Source organism: Lichenostomus cassidix, chromosome 5 (assembly GCF_008360975.1).
Source record: "Lichenostomus cassidix isolate B80296 chromosome 5, HeHo_3.0, whole genome shotgun sequence".
Taxonomy (NCBI): domain Eukaryota; kingdom Metazoa; phylum Chordata; class Aves; order Passeriformes; family Meliphagidae; genus Lichenostomus; species Lichenostomus cassidix.
The window spans coordinates 44,700,717-44,725,740 of NC_139486.1; the positions used below are offsets into that span (position 1 = coordinate 44,700,717).

The 25,024-nt window shown below is 48.2% G+C and overlaps 1 protein-coding gene across 6 annotated transcripts in view; it reads right to left on the reverse strand.

Annotated features, from left to right (window-relative positions):
- The window catches only part of SLC25A22 (solute carrier family 25 member 22), a 49,812-nt gene that overhangs the window by 21,832 nt on the left and 2,956 nt on the right, over positions 1 to 25,024 (reverse strand). For 3 of the 6 annotated variants that reach the window (XM_085062771.1, XM_085062772.1, XM_085062773.1), the window contains 2 exons: positions 4,938 to 5,044; positions 743 to 868 (listed from right to left, as the gene is read on the reverse strand). In XM_085062771.1, coding sequence (XP_084918897.1) covers positions 743 to 868; positions 4,938 to 4,957 — 146 coding nt within the window. In that variant the 5' untranslated portion in view covers positions 4,958 to 5,044. Of the gene's footprint in view, positions 1 to 742; positions 869 to 1,942; positions 2,053 to 4,937; positions 5,045 to 6,881; positions 7,681 to 25,024 lie in introns of those variants that run through there. The other 3 variants (XM_085062774.1, XM_085062770.1, XM_085062775.1) reach the window with 3 other exon arrangements.

Below are 25,024 nucleotides of genomic sequence, written 5' to 3' on the forward strand. Positions count from 1 at the left end.
GCAGATTTGCACTTGACTGCTGGAGGTTAAAAGCCTCTCTCCTACCAAGCTCCCTTCTAGGCATGAGACATCCTGGCACGCAGTCCCAAGGGGAGCCTACAAGTTCTCCATCCTGCCCAAACTCCTGTTGCTGTCACATGTCAAGTCAGGAGGATAAGTGATCCTCAGGGAGGAGAAGCAATCTACAGCAGGAGCAGGATACAACAAGAGGAGAGGCAAAGCAAGATGGGAGGCCACATCCTGCCAACAAGCCAGGGCACACCAACAGCGCAGGGAGCAGACAGCACGGGAACTGTCAAGAGAAGCACCAGAGCCTACAGCCTAAGCTCATGTCACCAGCTAGAGCAAGGAGGCACAGAGACTAAAGCCATCAACATAAACAGCACTTCCTTCCTATTTGCACTCTGCCTCAAATTTTCCTGGGCAGGAAAGAGGAAAAGATGGTGAGAAAAAGCAGAGAGCAGGTAACACTAGCTCTGGCAGTAGTGAACATGCTGCTCTCAACCAAGGGATGCAAACAGATGTGCCCTCTGCTGAAGATTCCTCTGCTTGGCTCAGCAGCCTCAACAGCTGCTCTGTTTGCTTTATCTGCTCTAGCACAGCTTGGTTCTGGACTGTCCCCTGGCTTTCCTGAGGACAGCCCAGTTCCTAGAGATGCTGAGCTCACCTGAAAGAGGTAACAAAGTGAAAGGACTCCCTGTTGAAAGCCCCGAGGGCTGGTGCCCATGTAGGTGGTACTCACAGGCTGGCGTACATCCGCTGCCCATTCTGCTGGTTCTGCAGGCGAGTTTTTGCCAGGTCAATGGGAAATACACAGGTGACCCCGATCAGCCCAGCTATCCCTCCATTGATCAGCTTGGCAGGTAAACTGTAAGGGGATGAGATAGGGAGAAACAGATGTCTTAGCACTGGGTAACATCAGGGGAGGGAAGGAGGAAAGATCTGAGCTCTTTTGCATAACCAGAGTTAATGCATTGCTGTGAGACAAGGCTGTCCCCACCCTCCCCCAGCACAAAGGAAGATCTTCCACAAAGCAAAGTTTGGTTCCTGCTGTATATATTAGGAGGCAGAGAAAGCAGCACATGCCATCAGGACAAATCACTGATGAGTGGAGTGGAGCCAAATACCTAACCCACACATTGTTAAGAGCAGGAAAAAATCCTATTGCCCAGGACCCAGGGATTTCTGTTGTCCCTAGAGGAGAAAAGACAGAGTGCTGGACCATCTACCACGTGGATAGTGGGGGCCGATGGCATCTGAGCCAGCAGGTTCACTGACAAACGCCTTCCTGCACCACAATCAGATCCACAGCTAATGAGAGGTTCATGACACATCAGCTGCTACCATCATGTGGGAGCAGTCCCAGCAGAAGCTCCCAGCTGGCAGCCACGGAGCAGACGGCTGCAGCCACGGGAAACTGTTTCCAGACCCACCGCCCAGGGCCAGGGGAACACACACAAAGCAGCAGCCTGGCGAACCAGTGGGCTGGCAGCCTGCACGGCCGCAGATGCAGAGACATGAGCTCATACCTCTGGGGGAAATCAAAACCTGGCTCGCTGCACGTGCTTCCAAAACACGGGGCTTTTTCCGCTCGCCTTTGTGTTCCCACAGAGAATTCTTGCAAGTGGCACTGAGTGAAAGCCACATCAGCTAAACATGGGTTCCCAGCAAATTCAATTAAGAAAAATGTCCTGCACTTACATGCTCAATAAACCACTACAAACAGAGACAAAGAATGCCTGTTTGAGTCAGCTCCCTCCAATAAAGCACAGGCTATGGCTCCCTGAACACAGGACGTGTCAGATATTAAACTGGTGGCTGACAGCAGTCCTAGATTGCAGCTGAGTGAGCCTGCAAGGCCTATCCTCCTATTGGGGGAACAGGCACGCTGCCTTTCATGCCGGCGACTTGCTGCTCTGGATGGGAGGACAGACTGCATTACCCTTTGGAAGCAGCAGTGGTGAGGCTGGCCGAGGCTTGGTGGGGTGAAGCCCTGCAAACATGTTGCCCCCAACAGCACTCCAGAGCACTCTGCATCAAGGAGCAATTGCACAGAGGATCAATAAGCAGCCATGCTTGAGGGAACGGCAGGATATGGAGACAAGGTTTCAACTTGAAGAGTCCCTGAGCAAAGCAGACAACAGAGAGATGGAAAAAAAATAAAAGACTTTGTCCACAAGTGCTAAGCATGATCTTGATACCTCAGGACTGACACACCTGAACACACTCCTTTCAGCCTCTGCTGTCCTGCAGCCAAAGCTCCTTTGTCCTCAACACCTGCATGATACAACACACACAGAGCCACAGGGCTGCCATGGCTGAAAGAGGTGCCAAAGACAGGCAGACAGATCTGAGCTCAGCCTACAACTCCAAACTAGACAGTGCTGACTGAGATTAAATCTGCACAGTATGTTAAGAAGGCAAGCCCAAATCAGTGCAAGAGCTCAGTGCAGAGCCAGGCTACCAGATCTCACCAGCTCCAGACTGCTGCCTCAGGGATCTTTGTGCCACAGTCTGAGAAGGGAATAGATTTGCCTGCAAACTCCTACACTCAACTTTTCTCAAGACATGGGAAAATTTCAAACAGTAAGCTTCACATCATGGTGCTCTCCTTATTTAACCCACAGTCACATTGAAAGAGGAGGTCAGAGACCAGATATAAGTGTGTCAAGATGAACACACCATTGGGAGGCAGGGTATTTCAAGACAGGATCGCCTCAGCCTCCCCAAATTCAGCTCTGAAGTCACTGTTGGCAGGTCACAGACTGTGAAACACAACCAGTGCCCCTTTCCAGCCTCAGCACTGTCATCACATCTCTAAGTGTCCCTGAAACACCTGGAACAGGCAAACGCCTTTCTCAACCTGTTCCAACAGTGAAATTATCACAGGGTTTGTATCAGGTGGGACTAAGACACAGACACAAAGATCCTGCCTGCTGTTACTGTAAGTGCAAGAGATTCCCCAATTTCAGCACAGACCTCAGCAATAAAGGGGGATGGTCTGACACACCTGGGCAAGCCAAAAATTTGAGGCTGCAGACAGCCTCTCCTTCTATCTGTGGGGGAGAAACCCTTGCTCAATACCCCAATCACACCTGAATCTAACCATCCAGATTTCCCCATGCACACTGCAGAGGGAAGGTAGTATGGCTGCACTATGGGACAGGACCCAGCAAGACACTGAGATTAGTGACGCACTGATGCAGAAATGCAGTGCTCTTGATCTCACCTTGCAGCAAATCACTGCTGTTGATTTCAATCTTTTGCTATCAATCTTGTTCTGCTAAGGGGTGACAGAAACAGATCTCCTTGGCTTGGCTGCCTGTAGCCTCTGCAGACACATAGTCCCATCGATTGGAGAGATGACCAAAGCAGGAGAGGTGAGAGATTTGAGGTACAGAGAAGAACATGAGACAAGGGCCGTTGCATCTGAATCAAAAGCTTTTTCCCCTGTGACTGAGTCATCCCGCTTCCCACATCAGTGCTCTCTGTTGTCTCAAGGGATAAGCATCCACTGTGCCTGGTCTCTCTGTCCTATTTAGCTACTGCCTCTCACTACCTACATGTGCAGGGCTTAGTGAAACAGGGACAAGACAGGCTAGCATGCAAATAAAGCCATTTGCTCAATTTAATACAAGAAAGAATACAAAGGCATCCGAGTTCTTCTCTTCTAGTGCTTCTCCTCAGCCCTTTTAACTAGTCCATGTATCCAGCAAACTCCAGCTCACGCTGCCAAGAGCACACTGGAGGGGCCAGGACACATCTTGTAGGACACGTCTCCTCTTCCTACAAAACACCAAGCTTCAAACAGTCACAGACGTCTGGTTATTTTGCTTCGATGAGGCTATCAGGAACACAGACCTGCCATGCTCAATGGAGGCAAATCTCAGCATCCCCTCATGGGTGTGCTGGAAGAGTTCCAAGTGCTCTCCAAACTGGGTAGCAGATGATGGACAAATCTAGGCACACAAACACTCCACAATGCTGTCTTTTTATCAGCACAGCTCAGGACTGTTTACATTTGCAGAAGACAGATGTACAGGAAGATATCCTAATCATGGCAAATGCTAAGAAGGGGCAGCCCTCTTGCCTGCAGTATTCAGGCACTGCCAAGTCCTGTCCCCCTGTCACCCAGATTTCATTCATCCTCTCACCCCACCTGTCCTGAGTTGGTAACCTGGAAATGTAGGTGTTAGAAAAGCATCATGAAAAACCCCACAGGAATCCCACAGCATGTAGGAGTCACTTAGCTTGGGCAACTTCACAAGCAGCAAAAAGTTAAACCCATATGAGGACTGTGCAGATCCACCTGACAAAGCTCTTAGGAAGCAATGGGTAGAACTGTGTCTTTCCACGAAATGCATCCCAGTTCATCTTCAGGGAAGACTCAAATCCAGCCTTTACCGGGACCAATGCTCTTAAGTTCCCACTGTGCTAAGAAATGTCACTGATCACTGTTGGTACGTCATGTTCCTGCCACCACTCAAACCTTGTCTGTCTTTAGCATAAGGGCACACGGCTGCACAAGGCTGTGTGGACTTTGTCATTACAAGTGCTGCATCCTTGGCTTGTCAAAGACCTGGCTTTGCTCCCTTGATGCCAGCAGCTGAAGTCAGCAGGTCAGGGTGACCTTTGAAAGAAGAAACAAAAAGGACCAGACTCGCGCAGGGCAGAAAGCAGAGGGCAGAGAGAAAAAGGCAATGAGAAAAAAAGAATGGAAGAAAGCAGAGATGTGACAACATGGCAGAGACAGAAAATAAGAGAAGGTTCAAAAACAGCAAGTAAGAAATGAGAAGAGAAAGAATCTGAACTGTGTAAGGCCAGAAGAGATGATCAGGTGATTTCCTCCAACCTCCTGGATTAACAACAGAAGTAAGTTTTAAAGACTTTGAAAGAAAAACTTAAAGCACAATTAAAAAAAAAAAATTAAAAGTTACCTGATCTGTTTATCAGCCATTTAATTCAAACTTGATCTTGTTAAGAAATGAATCCGTTCCTTCAAATCGTTCTTTTTCAGTCACTTCTTTTTCACTTCCGTTTCTTCCTGGGAAAGGACAGAAAGACACCAAGGACACAAAGCTGAGACATTTACACTCTTCTTAAAGGTCAGCTGTTACTTGGGCAGGCTGTCGGGTTAGGACAGCTGAGGCACAAGTGACTTAAGGGAGCACCTGACCTCCTCAAAGAGGAGACCGAGCTCCTCAAAGAGGAGCCTTATAAATGTGTGTGTGAGTGTGTATAAATATACAAGGACATATGGAGGGAAGAGTTGCCAGAGTTGTCAGGTTCTAGCAGCATGTGAGGATGGGCAGCAGCCAGGCAGGACACAAACTCTGCCTGGCATCCAGGACAGCAGTGTCTGTCACTTGTCTCAAACTTCAAGGGGGCATTTCACACCATACTATGTAGATCCCCAGCCCTCTGCAGGTACACCAAGCTACCCCACAACAATAATGTGTCATCGCAAGACTCATAGCACTTCCCGCCAACACATAGTCTGTGTCCAAAGGACAGTCTTCAAAATACTGCTCTTCCAGAGGTTACCATCCTTCCTCTATTTCCAAGCTTAAACAGACAGCCCATGATCAGTCTTGTGCCAACATTATCTTGTAAGTAATGCCTCTCCCTCCCATTCCTACTGATGCCACTTCACCCTTTGGACCACTCTTTTCAGCTCAGTGCCAGACTGCAGGAACCAGTTCTCTCTAAGACTCCTAATTGTTACCGTTTAATGAGAGCTGGTAGAAGTTGCCATACAAAGAAATCCGGACACCAGAGAAAATTTCAGAAGTGACCACAACTTCCAGCTTTCTGGAAGTTTGTCTTCATCTCTTCACCTCCAGCCTGGGAATGAGATTTACACTATGCTATGCTATGCTACACTTTATGTGGTATTCAGCCAACTTCCTCTTGCTTCCCTTTCACCTGCCGCCTGGATGCTGAGCCAGAAGCAAAGGAAGTATTTTTGCCCTTTGCCTCTGGAATGGAATTTGCTCCTTAATTGCAGATTTCCTAAGCCACACAGAATCTCACATCCAGCAGGGTGGCTTATGGGCCAACACTTCTGCTCTGGAGAGATCTCTGGGCCTCAGTCTATTCCTGAGAACAAAAGGTCCTTGAAAGAACAAAGAGCTAGTGATGGTGCAAGCAGGTATGGGAAAGACTTCAGGTCTGCCTCCTGTTATATCAAGTGCCAAGGATAGGACAGCATGAAACCATTTGTACTGTCCCACTCTTGAACAACATGAAACTGCAACTGTCTTTTCTGCAGTCCCACATTCACCTAAAGCTGTGAGAGACCAGCACATGGAGCTAACTCCCTAAGGAAAGGGGCTCCTCTTCAAAACACTGCACACAAACCTCACCCACTATGCTGTTATACCTCCTGTGACCCCTCTTCAGACAGTTCACCTGATCTCAACTGATCTGTGCCTGCAGACCTTAAAAAACTCCAAATCAGCTAAATCTGCATTTTCCAAGTGAAAATCACTTATTCCCTTTTTTACATATGCTTTCATATGCACGTCCATAAGGGCAGTTTGGTTTAGGTTAGTCTAATTTTCTATCAAATTAACCAGTGAACCATGTAAACTCACTTGATAATGTCTACACCCTCATAAACTTATGTTTATTGAGACAGCTCTGACAAAATACATGCACCAAGTGGTCCTGACAGCCTGCTCCAAGCTCTGGAAAAACTCCGCCCTTGGTGCCCCTGCTGTACCCTTCCATGCAGAGGGGCATTCAGGAGGACAGGCACCCATCACAGAGGGCAACCGCAAGAAAAGACAGCAAAACTGTCAATATTCACCACAGCCAAGTAGCCAAAAGAATAAGAGACCAAGATGGACATACAAATACATCACAGAGCTGTTTCTTACCTGCTGACACAAGTAGAGTGATGGAGTCCCTTTGCACCAAGAGGGATTTGGGACAGCTGAGTTTAGTTCTCTCTCCCCTTTTTCCTTTTGGCTTCAGCTCTCCACCTGGCAGGTAACTACACAACCCTCCCCAGCTGTCTGATCCAACTAGAAAACTGCTGTTGCTTTCCACCAGGGAACTGATGCTCCTGCTGCAGCTGCACAGCAATACAGGGTAAAAACAACCTTCCTGGGTTTAAAACTGGGCAAAGCTACAGGTTTCCTTGGTGCTGGCTCTATAGCCAGCAAATACCAGGACTAGTATCATCTCCCCTAACAAAAGCCACTCAACTCGCGGACGAGCGACGGGAAGCGAACAATGTGATCATTTTACAGCAGACACCAGCACTTGATAACTGTTTAAACAGCACCTGGCACAGCAAAGGCCTGAATGTCTGTGGCCAGGGGATTTTAATGAATTAAGGGATTTTAATGCACTGAAGTGAAAAGCTTATTTGAGCTCTGTTTGTTTAAACAGAGCTCCAACGAATGACCATTTGCAAAACAAACCCGAAGTAACTGCAAGCTCTGTCTGACCATTTTGCTGTAATCTACACAATTCCCTGAGTCCCTTTAAAAGAAGGTGAATGATGAAGCCTCCAGTGCCCTGGCCAGGGAGTTTCTGGGCAGAGCCAGACCCCATTTGCTTCCAGGTAGCTGCTACTGTTCTGCAATCTAAGAGGGGGAAAAACAGGGTAGGAAGAGAATGCCAGGAATTTTATAGGACATTTAAAAACGAATCCAGAACAACATTATACATTTAACCTAGAAAGGAAAGAGATTAAGTAAAGACCTAAGTATATCTTCCCAGGAACACACTGCTCTCAGGAGCCAAAAACTGCACATAAAAGCAGGCAAGCATCTGCAGCCAAGCAGGGTGTAGCTACAAGGCTTCCTGTGGGAGTAGTGTCAGAGAGCAGGGTTTGCATCTTCCTAGGAAATCTCCTATCAGCACCTGAACTGGGGCAGCAGACAAGCCAGCAGCACCAAAAAGGTGCTGATGCCTCAGAAAGTCTTGGTATGGTTAAACTTCAGGACAGTGGTACTGCTGGAACTGGGATCCTGCACAGTAAAAGGAGCTGAGGATCTGGGAGGAAACTGGTACCAGGTGGGTTGGTGAAATAGGAGTCACCAGAAACCCACCTGAAAGCCAAAGAGACTGAGCAGCCCTCATGGAAGGGCATCCTAAATTGAACATCCCATAATTAAGAGAGTGAGAACAGCATGGGAGTATTTCCTTCCGAGAGTGCTGTTAACACAGCTAGGCATGGATTAATGCCCCATTACTTGCACACCAGGACATCCTTTTTACATTTATTAAAATGATCGGGCAAATTAGTTTCAGAGCCACACGCACACTGAAGCAGTGCGAATGGCCCGAAGCTCATGCTGACACATGTAAATAGCCCAGAAGCCTCCTCAATTCAGTCTTTCCTATTTCTCACCTGCCAAAAATCAGCTCCAGACAGTGACAGAGCAGCCAGGCTAGAAGTACCACAGTGCAATCCTGGCCAGCTCTGGATGTGTCTGGTCCTCACAGCCCAAGCCACCGGCAAAGTGGTGCTATTTTTCTCCCCTGCCATGCCACACATCTCCCACACAACCCCAACAGTGAGGCTTTCTCCAGGAAGGCTAACCTTTGTATCTGCTCTCTTAATCAGCCTGGGGCATGGAGTGGCCCTGAACTCTCAACCTTCAATTCTCTCCTTATCATCTGAAGGAAAAGTGCTTACTAGAGAATCACAGCCCAGCATGGGGCATGGAGGGGAGAATACAGACTTCCTCATGTCTCATTAATGTGTCACACAAGCAAGCTTGGGTTGGACATACAGGCACCCAACATCTCCACAAGCCAAGACACCATAGGAGAAGAAACAGGTTAAACTTATCCACACCCCTCTGACCTTGCTCATTGCACTTAGTGCCACCACACTGCCCTACAGATGTGGGCTGCCATCTCTACCGCCAGATGCTACTGCTCTACCCCCTTTCTGAGATGGGTGCAGCACCCTCCTTCTCCCACTCTTCCCCTGCCAGGCTGCCAGAGCCACAGCTGGCATCCTCCAAGTCCACCAGCTCCCCAGTCCTGCCAGCAGCACCCCCTACCCCTCTCAGAGGCCAGCTCTTCACTTCTGCCCTCTGCCAGCACTCCCATTTCCAGATCCCCTCCCCGACAGCCCCAGTGCAGCTGAGCACATCCTCTTGGGCTCAGTCTGCTGCACATGCTGATTTATCTGAGCACACACAGGCTGCCAGTTTGACAGAAAACCTTTAGCAAATGTCAGCTGGTGCTGTGGCCGAAGAAAGCAAACCCGTCTTTTCCCTACACCCAAACGTGTTCCCATCCCTGATTTCATGCCAGCACAAACATTTGTGCCGAGCAGACAGGCAGGAATGAGATAGAACTGGAGGCCAGCACATGCTGAAACTGTCACTGAAAGCCAACTTCCAAACTACAGCCTTGACCTAAGAATAAACAGCAGAAGGGGAAGTCAGGACTCCTTTCCACATATTTCCATTTGTCTTGAGAGCAGACAAACTCAAAGCCCCAGTGAGAGAAGCTGATGTCAAGAAGCAGGACTCAGAGGGTGAGCGGAGGAAGCAAAGCTGTGCCAGTATCCACTGTGTCAAAAGGACACAACCACACAGCCATTCAGAGATGGTATGGAGAAGCAACCAGCAACGAGTACCTGCTGGGTGAGGAGAAACCCTCTGGGATCAGCACACTTTCCTTCACAGTACAAATGCATCTGAAGGTGTGGACACTGCCAAATTTTGTTAATGACTGGAGCAAAGCTGCCATCACAATAAGGTTCAAGGAGTACAAAATGAAACTGCAAATATTTCCTGAGAGAAGCTGCTTTTTAAAATGCATGACACGCACAATGTGCACAAGGGAGTTGACACCAGGTAATGTCACCTGGGGAGAAGCTGTCAACTTGGCTCTCGCCTGCTCAAGACATTTTAGGACAGAGGAGTTGGAGGGAATAGGTAGCAGTTTAACCTGCTGCTTGCTTGCCTTTAGGTCCTTGAAAGCAGGGACTGCTGTGAATTTCCTTGCAGGACCTGGCAAGGCATTAGTCCCCAGGAAAACAAAGCAGCTCTCAAACATGCTGGTGAATGCTCCCCACTGTCACAGACAGCCTCTCCAGCTGCAGGGGAACAGCACAGCCCCTTCTTGCCATTCTGCCACCAGACAGATGCCCGGGGCTGCGTACGCAAACTCACAAACTCACCTGCCTTGTGGTCAGCAGCCAGCTGTACCCGTACCACTCTGGGCTGTGAAAGCACCAAGCCCAGAGCAGTTCTCCTCCGTGCCTCAGGTAATAAAAGACCAAAGTCCCAGCGGGGAGGTGCCATGCCAGCTGCCTGCACCATTGGCTGCTCACACCCTCTGGGGACAAGCTCAGTGGCACAGTTCCCACTCAGCTGGCAAGGCACTGGGATGCTGAGCCTCAGCACAAAGGGCATTCCTCCCTAACAGCCCCTGCAAGGACCCTCAGTCCCCTCCCATCCTCCACGACTGACCTCTGTCTTGTGCAGTTTCCCTCAGGTTGGTCGGGATGTGTGTCCCTGCTCCACCCCCTCCTATCACCGTGAGAACAGTCAGGCTGGCACCCTTGCAAAACTGCAGGCAAACTTTGCTGCCACATCCAGCCTCCACTCTCCCTGCACACTGGGGAGCCTTAAATTCATGCTGCGAGACCTTGTGATGAGAGAATGCCTCAAAACATCTCCTGTGTGCCACAAAGGAACAGGCAAGTTCCCTGGCTGAGGGCATCTTGCAGAGATGTTTAGCTCTGCAACTGCAGGTGGTGGCAGTATAGATTTACCTGGATGCTCACAGAGGGGAAAGAGAGGAACAAAACTCCTGATTAGCAGTAGACTCCTGAGCTCTCATTTCAGCTCTGCCACTGACTTGCCCTTCACCTTCAGAAGGATTTCAAACCACAGTTGGCAGCCTGAGGAACACCCTGTGCCTATGACAACATTCCAGCTTAGGAAAAAAACAAGCCTCGAACAAAAACAGTCCAACATCTTAGCAGATGTACTTACTCACTATATCCAAACCAGTGTAGTCACCCGTAATGTTGCAACAGAAGAGGAGTTACAGCAGGGTTATTTGGACACTGTATAACAGCGTCCCAGGGGACAATCCTGCAAGCCCCTGGGACTACAGCAATATCCTATATTCTGATACTGCATGCACACTGTTGCAACTATCCTCTCCACCAGGATTTACTTGAGACTACAGGAGATTCACACAACAGCAGTCAAGATTTGCCTGCTGCCCTCAGTCACCCTGGTCACGTCCTTACAAAGCACAAGAGTTACCAAAGGCATCAGGCAGACCCTTGACTGCTCCTGGCAACTGCCCCTCTGTCTGCCTGGTCTCAGCCACACTGGGAAAAGCCAACACAGCTGCTGACTCCAAAGCAAGGATCAAAGTGAGCGGAGCAGCACTTATCACTGGAAAGCAAGGGGACAAAACAGCAGGGAAGCAGGTGGGGAACTTCCTGCCTCCAGGGTGCAGGAGTGGGAGGAACACACCTAGTTTTCCCACTCCCTCCCCTTTGGGCTCTCTATCCTGCTGGAAGCATAGGCTGCCCCCCCACTCCCAGTACAGAATCATGCAACTTTGTCTACTTTGCTGAGAAACCTTGTGCAGTAAGTCAAAACAAGCACGTGCCATTACCTCTGTGAGAGCTAAAGCTTGGAGCAAGGCCTTCAAAAGGCACTATGAGCAGCAAGAGAAGTGCCTTCCTGACCTGGAGAGCTTCTCCAGGCCAAAACCCCAGCAATTTACTTAAATTAGAGCAGAAGACATTTGCCCTATTGCTTAACAAAAAGAGTCCCATGGAGGCCTCTTCTTGCATCAGCATGATCTCTTTGACATTGAGTTGTCAAGCCATCTGCCAAGACAGAAAGACTTAGGGAACAGGCTTGTGCTGGTCTGGAACAAACACCAGATATACCCTTCAACTTTGCATGTCTTGGGAAATTGCCCTGGATTGAGAGATGGAAAGCTAATGCTCATTTTGAAGCTGGGCACAGGTATCAGTACTGCAGCATGCCAAAAGGCCCCAGTGCCTACCTGGGATCTGTCATTTTAGGGGCTGCTCTGACCTTCAGTCAAGGAAAGTCACTGTCCTACAGGTTTTGCAACTGAGCTGCAAGATGGGATGAGTAAGGACAGCCCTTAGGAGAAGTGACTCACCCAGGGCTCACATGGGAAGTTTTGATATCAAAGACATTGGAGATGCCAAGCTGAAGGAACTGGAGGGAAGGTTTCAGGAGGACAAATGAGCTTGCAGTCATCTTACTGAGAACACATAGAGTCCAGCTCCACTGGAGCACAACATATTAAAACACTTTCTTAAGGCAGTATCTTCCTGCACAGGAGAGAGAAAACAGGTCTAAAAGTGCTCACAGAACCCCTGGCAAGACTGAGAGGAGCAAAGGAAACCCATGGGAGCTGCTGATGCTCTTCCCATCTCAACCTGCTTCCTTCTCAAAGTTCTCAAAAAGGCAACTGGGTCAAGTCTCAAAAGACCTGGCTCTTCTACTCTGCACAAATGCCACATCAAGCATGCTGCCCTGCTGCCCTGCCATTCCTCTGAACAATTACAACACAAGAAACAAGCCTCTAAATTTAGGACAACTACCCATGCTCAAAGGCACACTGTCTTGGAGTAGGTGCCAGAGGGCCAAAACCCCTTTCCATGCATCTCATCATAAAACCTTCATGTGGTCAAACCAGGCCAGGGCATAATATAGCCATAGCAAAAATTCAGACCCAGGCACTTGCTTGAAAATAGTGGTGGATTCCAATCTTTGGTCTGTGGAAACCCATAAGCCCCTCCACCAATTCAAAGGGATCTGTAAGAAGTAGCTACAGAACAGGTAATCCATATGCAAACACAATTAACTATACATATACATATACATATACATATACATATACATATACATATACATATACATATACATATACACAGCAACGTCTACATAAAATTATTATTTAAATTAAGATTATAATGAGCTAGGTTATTTTGCAGCTCTAGAGCCAACAGTAGAAGCACAAGCTAACTGACAGCAAAATGGCCTGCACATGATCATGCTGATGTACAAGCAAGTGTTTCTTGGACGGAACATTAGTGGGTGCTTACTGCCAGTAATGCCTCTTTCCAAGCACCACTTGAGAAATCATGTTGAACTGGTGTGATTCTAAAAATCTTTAAATCCACCTTCCTCTGGATCTGTTCTCTGTATCAGCTTCAGAGACATGCAGCATTAGCTGGAGATTGAAGACAGTTTTTGGGAGTCTGGCAGGTAGGAGACAGAGCAAGTCCAAGAGGCCAAGAGAGTAGAAAGGAGTTCCCCCTCACAGTTTAAAATAATCACCATGTACAAAGCAGAAAAACAACCAACCAAGAAGCCCAAGGGAAAGTTAAGGCTCAGATTCTAACTCACTCCATAGAAACGAGGCAGAGCAGTGAGCCGAGGTCCGGAGGCCTGAAAAGGACTATTCATTCCACACCAGTAATGAAACCAGGGCTCTTGGCTCTCAGCTTTCTCTGCTGAAAGAAAGGGGTGCCAGTGACCCTGCTGGAAGGAATAAGCATCTTTTCAGGCCAGATTGCAGCAGTGCCTCACCAGAGCAACACTCAACCAACCACAGAGCTCTTCCTGTTGGATGCCTTGAAGTGTGTGGTCCTAGGATGGTGCTGGTTCACGGTGGCCAAACCGGAGGCTGCAGAGGGGAAGGACTCATAGCTCAGGTCACTGCTGTGCCCAGTGTGGACTCAGAGAGCTGACAGCCCTCCCACGGGCTAGCATGGACAGTGGCTTTGTGAGCTGCTCTGCCAGCTCCATCAGCACCCTTGCCACTGACTACTTCCTCCTGGATTGCAGGGGATCTTTTCTGCTCTCCTGGATTGCAGGGATCTTTTCTGCTCTCCTTCCCTGCCTACCAGCTCCAGGGGCCAGTTGCCCTGAGGATATTCAGTTTCAGTGGTAAAGACTGAGACAAAGAAGGCATTAAGCACCTCAGTCTTTTCCTCAGCCTTAGTTGCTGTTTTCTCTGCATCCAGTAAAGGATGGGGATTTTTTTTTGCTTTCTTTTTTGTTGTTAGCATACTTATGAAAAAGCTTTTTATTACTTTTCACAGCACGGGCCACACTGAGCTCTAGCTGAGCTTTCACCTTTTCTAATTTTCTCTCTACATGACCTAACAACATCCTTGTATTCTTCCTGAGTCACCTGCCCCTTCTTCCAAATGTCATAAACCCTCTTTGTTTCCCCCTGGGTTCCTGCAAAAGCTCCCTGTTCAACTAGGGCAGTCTTCTTCCCTGCTGTCTCATCTTTTGGCACATAGGGACATCCTGCATCTTTAAGATTTCCTTCTCGAAGTATGTTCAGCCTCTCTGGACCCCTTTCTTGACTTCCTTCTCTACTTCATCAAGAATTGAAAACTGTAATTTCGTGGTCACTGTGCCCCAGATTGCCTCCAACCACCACATCTCCCACCAGCCCTTCTCTGTTTGTAAACAGCAGGTCTGGGAGGCAGCACCCCTGGTAGGCTCTCTCACCAGCTGTGTCCGAAGTTATCTCCACACAGCCCAAGAATCTCCTAGACTGCCTTGTCTCTGCTGTGTCGAGCTTCCAGCAGACATCCAGCAAGTCTCCCACAAGAACAAGGGCTAGCAATCATGAAGCATCAGCCAGTTGCTTACAGAAAAATTCACCTGTCTCTTCATCCTGTTGGGTGGTCTGTAACAGACTCCTGCCAGGATGTCTCCTGTTAGCCTTCCCCCTGATTCTCACCCACATGGTCATCATCATCAACCCTATCATCACTACCCTTGAGCTCCCAACAGTCAAAACAGTCCCTAATAGACAATCACTGCCTCTCCTTCTTGGCCTGTCGCTTCTGAAGAGCTTACAGTCATCCATTGCAGCAATCCAGTCATGGCAGTCATCCCATCATGTTTCCCTGATGGTCCCTACGTCACAGCTTTCCTGCTGCCACGCTCTCAGCTTCTTGTGCAGAGTGTGGGAAACTGAAAAGTCCTTGATTTAGAGTGAGCAGTACATAGCAGCAACTAAAATATCAGCATGTTATCAACATTGTTCTCATGCTAAATTGAAAACTGTACCAGCTACTAGAAAGAAAATTAACTCCATCCCAAACAAAGCCACAACATTGGCTAAAAAAGCTGTCCTGGAAAATGCCTCCTGTCTTGGTGTGTACCAAGCATTCCACAGCTCTGAGGCAGCATGAGCCAAGCAGTGTCCCTTCCTGCTCCTGAACCAAAGGAAAAAGGGGGATGGGGGAGGGAAATCACCATCTCTGGCCAGCATTTGAGGTACCCCAGCAGGTATTTATCTTCCCCCAGACTTTCTTTGGTTTTTTCTCCCCCCTGCAAGGAACCTGTTAGGAACTGCACATGGGCATCCCTGCAGATCCTCACCCATCGCATCTCCTCACCCCACTAACCACTCGCAGAGCCTTCATTTAAACACTGGGGTCCCCTGAGAACAGGCTCTAAGAAAGGAGAAATAAATTTATCTGCTTCAACCTGCAGCAGCCAGACTTGTGTGCATTCCCTGTCACTCCATGGAGATCTCAGACTTATTTTCCTTCTGCATCTCCCAGGAGGTCCAGGCTCCCAGCAAATACAAGCCAGAAGAACTCACTATGTCTGCTGGAGCCTGGGGACTTGGTCCCCTGCCAGCTGCAGCAAGAGGGCACATTATTACAAGTACATACACACTTCAGTCCAGTTTCATGGGGTTTTGTTGTCCCTTTGTAACAACTTCATTTTCTCAGTCATGCTCCTGCACAAACTCATGATGGCCAAGAACAGCCCCAAGCCTTGAAAGCCCAAGCTTACGTGGCAGAAACAGCAAATGAGTAAAGTAAAAGAGGAAGCAGGAGCAGGCAAAATACCTGCATCTCACCCCAATAGTTGCTTGTAGAAAACGTGACTAAAACTGTCCAAGCACATCAGCAGCTTTCCATTCTTCCTGCTCCTCCTCCCAGCTTATGCTCACCACAAAGAGCGCGACCTGATTATTGAAGAAGGGGGAAGAAGAGAAGAAATGCAGGAAGTCTCTTGTGCATGCATAGTGGTCTTGGCTAAAAAAACACCCAAAATGCTTAACTCACTAGTTTTAGAATCAATGCAGGGCTTTGCTATCCCACATTCAGGACTACCGGAACAGAGATAGATGCCACAATCCTGGACTCACAGACTGCATCATTCCAGGGTGGTGGAGCATAAACCATAACCTGCAGCTTCTGTGAAAAAAGGAAGCAAAAAAAAAACCCCAAAAAATCCAAACCCAAAAACCCAAACAACAAAAAAACAAACCAAATCCCCCAAACATCAGGTGGCAAACATCCACGGGATGTAGCTAAGCAATGTGCATGGCAAGATCCAGAAAAGTAAAAGGAACCGAGGAGCACAGTGCTGCAGCAAATGAAATTACTTGCAACTATTTTTGTCCTTTTACAAGAACCTTGCTGTTTTGCAGTCTCGAATGTGAGCAGCACCAGAATACACTAGCCACTTCCTCTGCCTCAGAATCACCAAGGGGAAATAGAGTAGACAATGAAACAAAATTACTATCAGTACCTAGTATATAACCTGATTGGAGCAGAGTTCAAGCGTGGGTTGCTAAAGTTTATTTCTGTATATTTCCGCCTCCCAGTCTGTGTCATATTTCGCTGATTCATTCTACAGATCCTTTTCTACCGACAGTGTAGAGCATAGGAAATATCCAGGGCTGGTTGTTTAGTAAACCTGCACTGAAAGTTCCCTTCCATCTACTGCGCCTGCTGCTAATTCCCTTCACAGCTCCGCTCATTAATAAAAATACAACACAATAAAACAGAACCGCACACATATACACCTCGCCAAAATTTGCTCCATACTGGCTGGTCCTGAGTCACCACCAGTGATTAACTGTTGCCATGCACTGAAGAGGACACGGTTATTAAATTAATAGGGGCTGCTTAACCTGGCTACAAATATACATGAGTTCTTTGTGCCTTAGTGAGCTAATAAGGCATGTGCTAATTACATTAATTCAAACAAGCCCAGCATGCCCTGAGGGCAAAGGGAGAGAAGGGTGCAGCAAACCCAGACTCTTTCATAATAGCTGTGAGAGAGCGGAAAGTACTTGCCTCGGCACAGCTTTTGGAGAAGCACCGGAGCACTGCAGCTGGCACCCTCCGGCTCACTCAGCCCAGCTGCTGCCTGGTTAATATGCAAAATCCCTGCTCATTCACCCAGCCCTGGGTGCAATGATAGACAGGGGATCCTCTCTCCGAAGGGCCAGACAGCTTGTCTCTTCCTATCTCTGTGGTGCAGAGCACATCACAAGCTTTGGGATGACACCCTGCTGCTTTGGGACTGTGAGCCTGGGACCTGCTGGCAGACCTCTCCCATAGTACCCCATGGCACCAGCAGCCTCAAGCCCTGGAGCAGCACCAAGGGCTGCAAATCATTCATCATCCAGCCTTGTGCTGCTCCTCATACAGTCTCATCTCCTCCATGTCCTGAAGTCAGCCAGGACAGCTCAGCCAGACAGGCAGCATAAAGAGCCTGCAGCGACCTTAAACCAAGTTAGGTAATCCCAACACACTCCCTAAACCTATCTGGCAATGGAGGCAGGCAGTAGGGACAGTTGCACCTCCCGTGTCAAAACGGGAACAGAGCCTTCAGAAACAGAACAGGCTGCAGCAGGGAGAAGCAAAAGGACAGCAGGAAAGATACACACAATCCCAGCAAGGTTCAGATATGTTCCAAGAGGAGCCTCCCATCTCTGCAGTACAAGGGAAAGCAGATACCCAACCTCTGTCACCCCCGGAGAGGAAGGCTCAGCATCAGCTCGTACCGATGGTGTCTGCTAGGCGCTGTCACCACTTCCTGGCATGCAAGGGAAGGAGAGGAAGAGAATGAAGAGAGGAAGTTGGTCAGATTTCTTGGCACCTCCAAGAACTTTCTGAAGGTTGTGTTTTTCCTGTGAGCACTAGGGGACTGTGCTGAAGCAAAGCAAAGGTGTTGGGTTTTTTTCCTCTCTGTTCCCATTTCTTCCTGCACTGCATCCATCTGGCAGTTCACAGGGCCATCCCTAGCAGATGTGAAAAGCAACTTCCTTTCTCTGGCTGCTATGCTATGTGAATTGTGTTGTAAAGGCATGATGCTGTGTCTCCCCACCAAAGAGAGAATCTACAACCAGGCACCAGGTGAGACCCAATGCTGCAGAAGGGAAGCACAACACAATTTGTCCTGCACAGAGAGGCACTGGTACAGGCTCGATGCAGTCTTGACAGTGTGTTGGCAGAGAAGGTGCAAAGATTTTCATGAAGGGAACAGTACCAGGGATTTCTAGACCCTACAAAGTGCCACATGATTTGCTTTCCTAGGCAGGGACTGTGGTTACTCAACCACTTGTCCAGCACAACTTCAGGCTGCTGCTCTTCCTTTCCCCAGCAACTAGAAGAATTGATTTTGGACTAGGCCTATTCCCAGGTCATGCGTAGCTGCGAACACACAGATGCTTGTGTTGACACAAGCAGACAGAAGCAGGAGTGGAAGCAGGGCTGTTCCTTAGCAGCAGCCTGCTGAGTGCACTGATAAAGTAAACCAATATACAACAATAAAACAGAACAAGAATCCCTCCCGGGAAGCCTGGAAGACAAGAGTGTCTGGGCCCAGAACAAAATTATTTAAAAGGCCTAGTAACCCAGAGCCCTGTGGGCCTGTATGTCAACTGATAGGTGTCACTCAAGAATCCCAAAGAGGGACTGCTTGAGCCTGGCCAGAACTGCAAAGCATCCCAGAAACCCCGCACCCTGTCCCTGCAGCAAAGCCACAGTGCACCCAGAGCATCAGCCACCGACATGGGAACCAATGCTAAAATATTGCAGATTAATGAAACAGGGCCTCAGGGCGTGAAAGGACAGATCCTTCCTGTGTCATCCTTTGAAGCCAGGAGCTGGGCTCCACCTAAGGCAAGGTGACAGAGAAGCATTGAGCAGGAGCCACCATGTAAGCACGCCAACACTGGTGTACAGGCTGCAAGCTCAGCTGCCTGCCAGAGCCAAGGCTATATTTCACGTGCCTTTTGCACAAAAGACCAGATATGGAGAATTGACAGGATAAGAAAAGGACATTCCCAGCCTTCCGAACACTTTGCAACAGCAGGCAGAGAGCTCTCTGAAGAAGAAAGCTTACCTCATTACTTCTCAGTGCCAAAGGCAGAATTTGACTAATGCTCCCAGTGCACTAGAAGAAACTCCACTTAAATGTCATGTTAATCAATATTCCTTGCCTCTCAGCCACAGGACACTGCTGCTGCCAGTCCCTTTGCTGTGGGGGTATGTGAACACAACTGCTCCGCTCCCACATTGCAAACAGCACTTCTCTCCTCTTACCTCAGCTGTTTGGCTTACACCAAAACTGTTCAGATCACAGCAAAATGGTTCCTTGCTAAACGCGCATCAGCAGCCCCACATGGGTCATGCTGCTCCTGAAGAGCAGCTCCTCCAGGGAAACTCATACATAGTCTGTGACAAGCAGAGGAATTGTCAAGGGGTCTGCAACCACCACCTGATGGCTCAGGAGTCTGTGGCATAATCCATTCACCAGCTCCCTGCTCACCCAGAGTGCTGTGGATCAGCAGGCTGCAAGGCAAGCAAGACGTCCCCACCAGGAAGACAATATATTTTAGAGGCTATAGACAAATGAAAACACACCCAGTCCTGCTCACCTAAACACAGTGCAGGGAGATGGGTAATTCAAGAAAGGAAGAAGAGAGGAAAAAGTGAAGTGTATCAAACTTGGAAAATAATTTTCTGAACATCAGATGTCTCAACCGGCTACTCCATATGCGCAGTGCAATGCTGCTACCTGACAGACGTATCCACAAGAATTTACCTGACACATCCTCAGGGAAGCAATTAATCTTGCACTGCTTAAGAATTAGACCTGTTTTCAGAAAGTTTCCAAACAAAAATCACTCCTGAAGGGCACCTCAGAACTCCACTCTAATTACCAACACTGTCTCACAAAGAGTGCGTGGCAGGAACAGCAGGCAGCAGCAGACACAAGGAATTGTCATGCCAGGGAGCAGTGGAACAGGCACACTGCTTTGGAAGACTAGCAACAGTTTGGCAATGTAGGGACTATACAGATTGTTCTGCTCCAGAGGTCCTTCGATAAGGACTTCTGGGCTCCAATCCATAACCCCACTGGAGGGATCTGTGACTACTAACATGGGAACCTGCCTGACCCAGAGCAGAGCCCACTCAAGAGGTGATGCAGAACTCTGCTGTTGCCACGGTTGGTATCAGGACCCCAGGCCTGGTACCAGCTGGGGGAAACGTGTTTTCCTTCCCCTGCAAGAGCAGTAACCTTGTCCAGGAGAGGAAGAGGGGAAGCTGGCCACAGCGGCCAGCTCTTGCCAGAGTTCATCAGGGTCCCCAGCCATGACATGTAAACCCTTTCCCATCCCACGCCCTTTCAGGCTGCCAGCAAGTTTGTTGTCACCTCACATGTATGCAAAGGCATGTCCAAACAGCACATGGCTTTTACCACAGCTGATCCATTTGTTTCCAGCTCCATACCATCTCAATTTGCACTGACATAGGTCCAGGTCACTGCACCAGCACAAGGGACAACCCAGTGTCAGATCACCCTAAGACCTTCCTACAATCTCACCCATGTGCCAAGCAATATCTCAGGAGCTGCACAGCAGCTCCGCAGCCTCTCTCCCACAAGCTGACCCTGTGCCTCTGCAAACTGCCCATGGCTCACCTCCACCAGAATACCCTGATGAGCAGGCACAGCTGAACCTCACCACTGGGAAAATGGGAGCTTGCTCCACACAGGGACCTGACACGGCCAGAGACTGTCAGCGGTGTGCAGATGCCTCCTGAGCACAGGGAGGCTGTGGGAGCAGCCTGCTCAGCCTCCCCGGAGTGTGCTGGCAGGGAACTCGCTGCATGGCGCACGCGGGCACACACCCACACACAGCTCAGCAGCGACCTGGCATTTCTTCCCCCCTTTCCAAAGCCAAACTCAGACCATCTGTTGAAGTATTTCTGCAAATCATCCCTCTTTCACGAAGGGCCGGGGGCTGAGTTTAGTTGTTTATATAGCGTCTGGCATTTCTGTAGTGCTTATCACTTCGGTAACCAAGATATTTCCTTCAAGCTCTCCATTAGTTTTGTGGAACCAGAGTGAGGCACCAATGAATCTACATTGTAAGTTCCTGCAAAAAATAAAAAAGAGCATCAAAAAGACAACAGCTGTTTAGGTCATGCACACATTTAGCTGCTAACAAAGCAAGTGGGACAGCTCAGAGGAAGGGGGTGGGCCAACACAATGAGTTTGATGTCCTTTTAAAAAACTATTACACTTAGAAAACAGCCTTCATAAACAAGCGTTCCTGCTGCCTTACAGAGAAGAGCTCAGCTTGCCCAGGGCATGGAAAAGGAATCTAGTACCCCTATCCTTGAGAAACTGAAAAAGGGAAATAAAACACCTAGAAGAAGAGACCATTTACTACATCAGGTCATACTTTCTGCAACAGCTGCCACTGTCATTGTGTATAAGTGGCAAACCCCTGGAAGTGCTGCTGTTCCCATTTGATTGTAAAGGACAGGATCAGAGACAGATCTTTAATTGCTTACCCTAGGTCAGGCTCTAAATCTGTAGAAAAGGAGAAAGCAGTACCCGAATTCACAGTAAGCCCCTGACACAGGCTGTCCCTAAAACACAATTCCTTCTTTTTCATAAATCCCTATCACAGAGCAAAGAGAACAGCACTGAACAGGGCACCAAACATGGTCCCAGTCTGCACATGGCCTTGAAGAAGGTGCTTCCATCCCATCTCACCCATCAGGCAACAGGGAACTGCCCTTTTCTCTGTCCAAGCGTGCAGGGAGCACACCCATTAATGGCAGTAAGGTGTCAGACATCACAGTGACAAGGACAGAGACTCAGCAGCAGCAGAAATGAAGATGGGCCAGCCCAGACTATGTATACCACATGCCACAGCTTCATCCCAGGCACTTATCAAAGCCACATACAAAGCCAGCACTCCTGACTTGGAGCTCTCACACCACTCTTCACAGCCCCTTGTCAAAGCAAAAAGGCTTCACTGAAAGCTGCAGCTGAATTCAGAAATGAAGGATCATGTCTACTGCACTTTTTTTTAGCTTGATCCAAACCAATCACTCACCTGCACAGCATCTCTCTCCTACTAAAATGATTTGCTGAAAGTCCCCTATCTTTTTGCTCTAATTAAAAAAGTACAAACCTCTCTTCCCCAACACCTCCTCCAAGCCAGTTATTCACTCAGTGCAGAAGCATTGCCATCCTATGCAAGAGGAGAAGATTTCCTTCTCTCTCCCCACTCTGTCCACAACACCCCTCATAGCTGGTGACTTAGTCATCTCCAGCTCCTCAAATTCATGCTGTCTGGGGAAACTCAGCTGGGTCAAAACCAACCTCTCTCCTCCTGACTTCTGGATAAATGCCTCAGACATAGGAAAAAAAAATCCAGACAGCTCTCCTGATATGCCATATACCAGCATCAGTGCCAAAGGAAGGAGCAGGGAACAGAAAGGTTTGACAAGACGCAGTCACCAACCCACAAAAGGACTACCAAAATGAGAACAAGTACCGGTTACAAACAAAGGTTTTAAATCTTACTTAAAATAAGATCGCACTCCTGTGAGCAGCTCATCACAGGCTGTACAAAATTAAGATCAAGAGAGACCCCATAATATAAATAAACAGTAATCCATCATATTCCTTCTGATACAGAACAAGCATTGCTGCCTGGGTGCCTCTCCCTTCCCCAAGCATATAACCTTCATATAGACAGCCCTCCTAAGACAGAAAATATCCAAAGCTTTTATATTTGCAGATGTGGAAGAGGAAACTGCCAGACAGAAAGCCAAACCAACCAGAGGAACAAGGTCTTTTCATTATGTTTGTCTGGGATTTTGACTTGTTTTCTAAAGCTTTTGTACCTCCTGTTATTTTATATTCACAATAACTTGAACTACCAGGCAATCAATACTGCAAGGTTAAAGCAACATCCAAGTTTGGCATTGGACAGCTCAATCCACCTCCTCCTTCCTGCTATCTCTGTGCTGGAATGCAAACAGAAGAGGACAGAAAAAAAATATTTATCTGCTGTTAGGATTAGCTGGAGCAACATAGTGTTAGCTCTAGCAACCTGCCACTGTTAGCTGGATATGGCCAAGTTAGAGTCCCCAGCACAAGCAGGCATAGCCAGAGGACTCAGCCTTGCTGAAGGAGAATGGCTTCATCAAATCATGGTGCCAGGGAAGCTGAAACACACTGCCCTGTTAGACCTCAGACACATCTCTGGCAGAGAAGAGGCACTTGCAGTCACATCCCTGCTGTCTCACTGTAGACAGACAAGACAACTGGCTCCAGCAAGGCTGGAGCCCATGCAGCCATTTATGAGAAATGCACCATGGAACACAGGCATGGTGTTCAACATCTTCAAGAGTAACAAATAAAAACAATGCACTGCCTACAACAGGCAGCATCCCTAGCTCATTTGCCATGATAAGGAATCAACAATTCCATCTCTGCCAACGTCTAGTAGTGCAGATGTTTGGTTACTTCTAAGACAGCCTGACTACATAAACATGGGCATTAAAGCAGGCTTTTGCATTTCCTGGAAACACAGTTAAGGATTTAGGTGAATGCATCATGGCTATAAAAGTTCTTATGTACCTGCAGTAGCAGAAGGCAGAATGCTGTGAACAAGCAGATTCTTCCCCATCCTGCACTGTTGCCATAGAAGGAGCAGTACAGACATTTGACCTACACAGTACTGCAGATTTTAACAGGGGAGCAGAGGCAGCTGGGAGAAAGACATATCCAACTGGAAGCCTAACAGGACATTAAGAAACTTGTAAAACTCAGCTGGTACAAACCAAATTTGCTCCACTGTCTGCCGCTTCATCAACTTACTCCAGTAAATGGAAAAGATGTGAAGCTCTGGGACACCACTGACGGGCCACTGGGACACCACTGATGGGCTAGCAGCTGTGTAGAAACTTCATTCTAGGGAAAAACAAAGCAAAAAAAACCCCAACAAAGCAAACCCACAACACAACAAATCAACAGGGAAAAAACCACTCTGAAAAAGGAAGGCCAGGAAGAAGGCAAGCAGGCTTAGGAAGAAATACCTCTCTGTTCTAGAACAGCCTAGAAAAGGGAAAACTGCAGAAACCCCTTTCACAGGACATTAGCATCCTATCATAACACATATGAACTGCAGCACTCAGGACCACAAGGAAATTCATTTGTCCTAGCCATTCCAAACCCAGTTTGGTTGCACGTCGCCTCCCCAGCCCAGGCTTTCCTAACAACGGAACCAAAATATTTTGCATTTTTCCAACCCTTTTCCTTTCACCTTAGGGCCTAGTTCAAAGCTCTCCTATGTCATTCTGACAGCACAATATGATTTTAGGCAGATTAAGAGATACACCCTGTGCAAGACACCTTGCTGGCACTGGAAAATTGGCAGTGCAAAAGATTTGCAGTTCCCTGCCTGCAAGTGAGACCAGGGATCAAGTGACAAAGGAAAGCATCATGTGGAACAAGGCAGACCTGCTGCTGGTCAGCACCTGGGGATATGAGTCCTTCTACAGTTATGTTCAACGCTGCTAAACTTTTCTTCCCACCACACAAGCCTTTCATCCCTTGGACTTCACAAGGACATCCCACCGTCCAGTAGCTACTGTGAACCTGGCAACTACACTCCAGGAGCATTTTATTTCCACAGTGGGATGAAAGAGAGTCCAAAGGCTTGCCAACATCTGTAAAATAAGTAACCACCAGCCCAGCAGCAAAGCCTGACCCTTTGGAGGACAGGAGATGGAGACCATGCAGCCTTATACCAGCCCCAGGTACTCCTTGCTGAGGACGAAGGAACAACTCATCAGTCACCCATCTTACTGCTTCCTGGCTGCAGATTATTCAGATAAAACCCAGAGTGTGTTAGAGAAACTTTCCTGTCTGACCATTCAGGAGCCGCT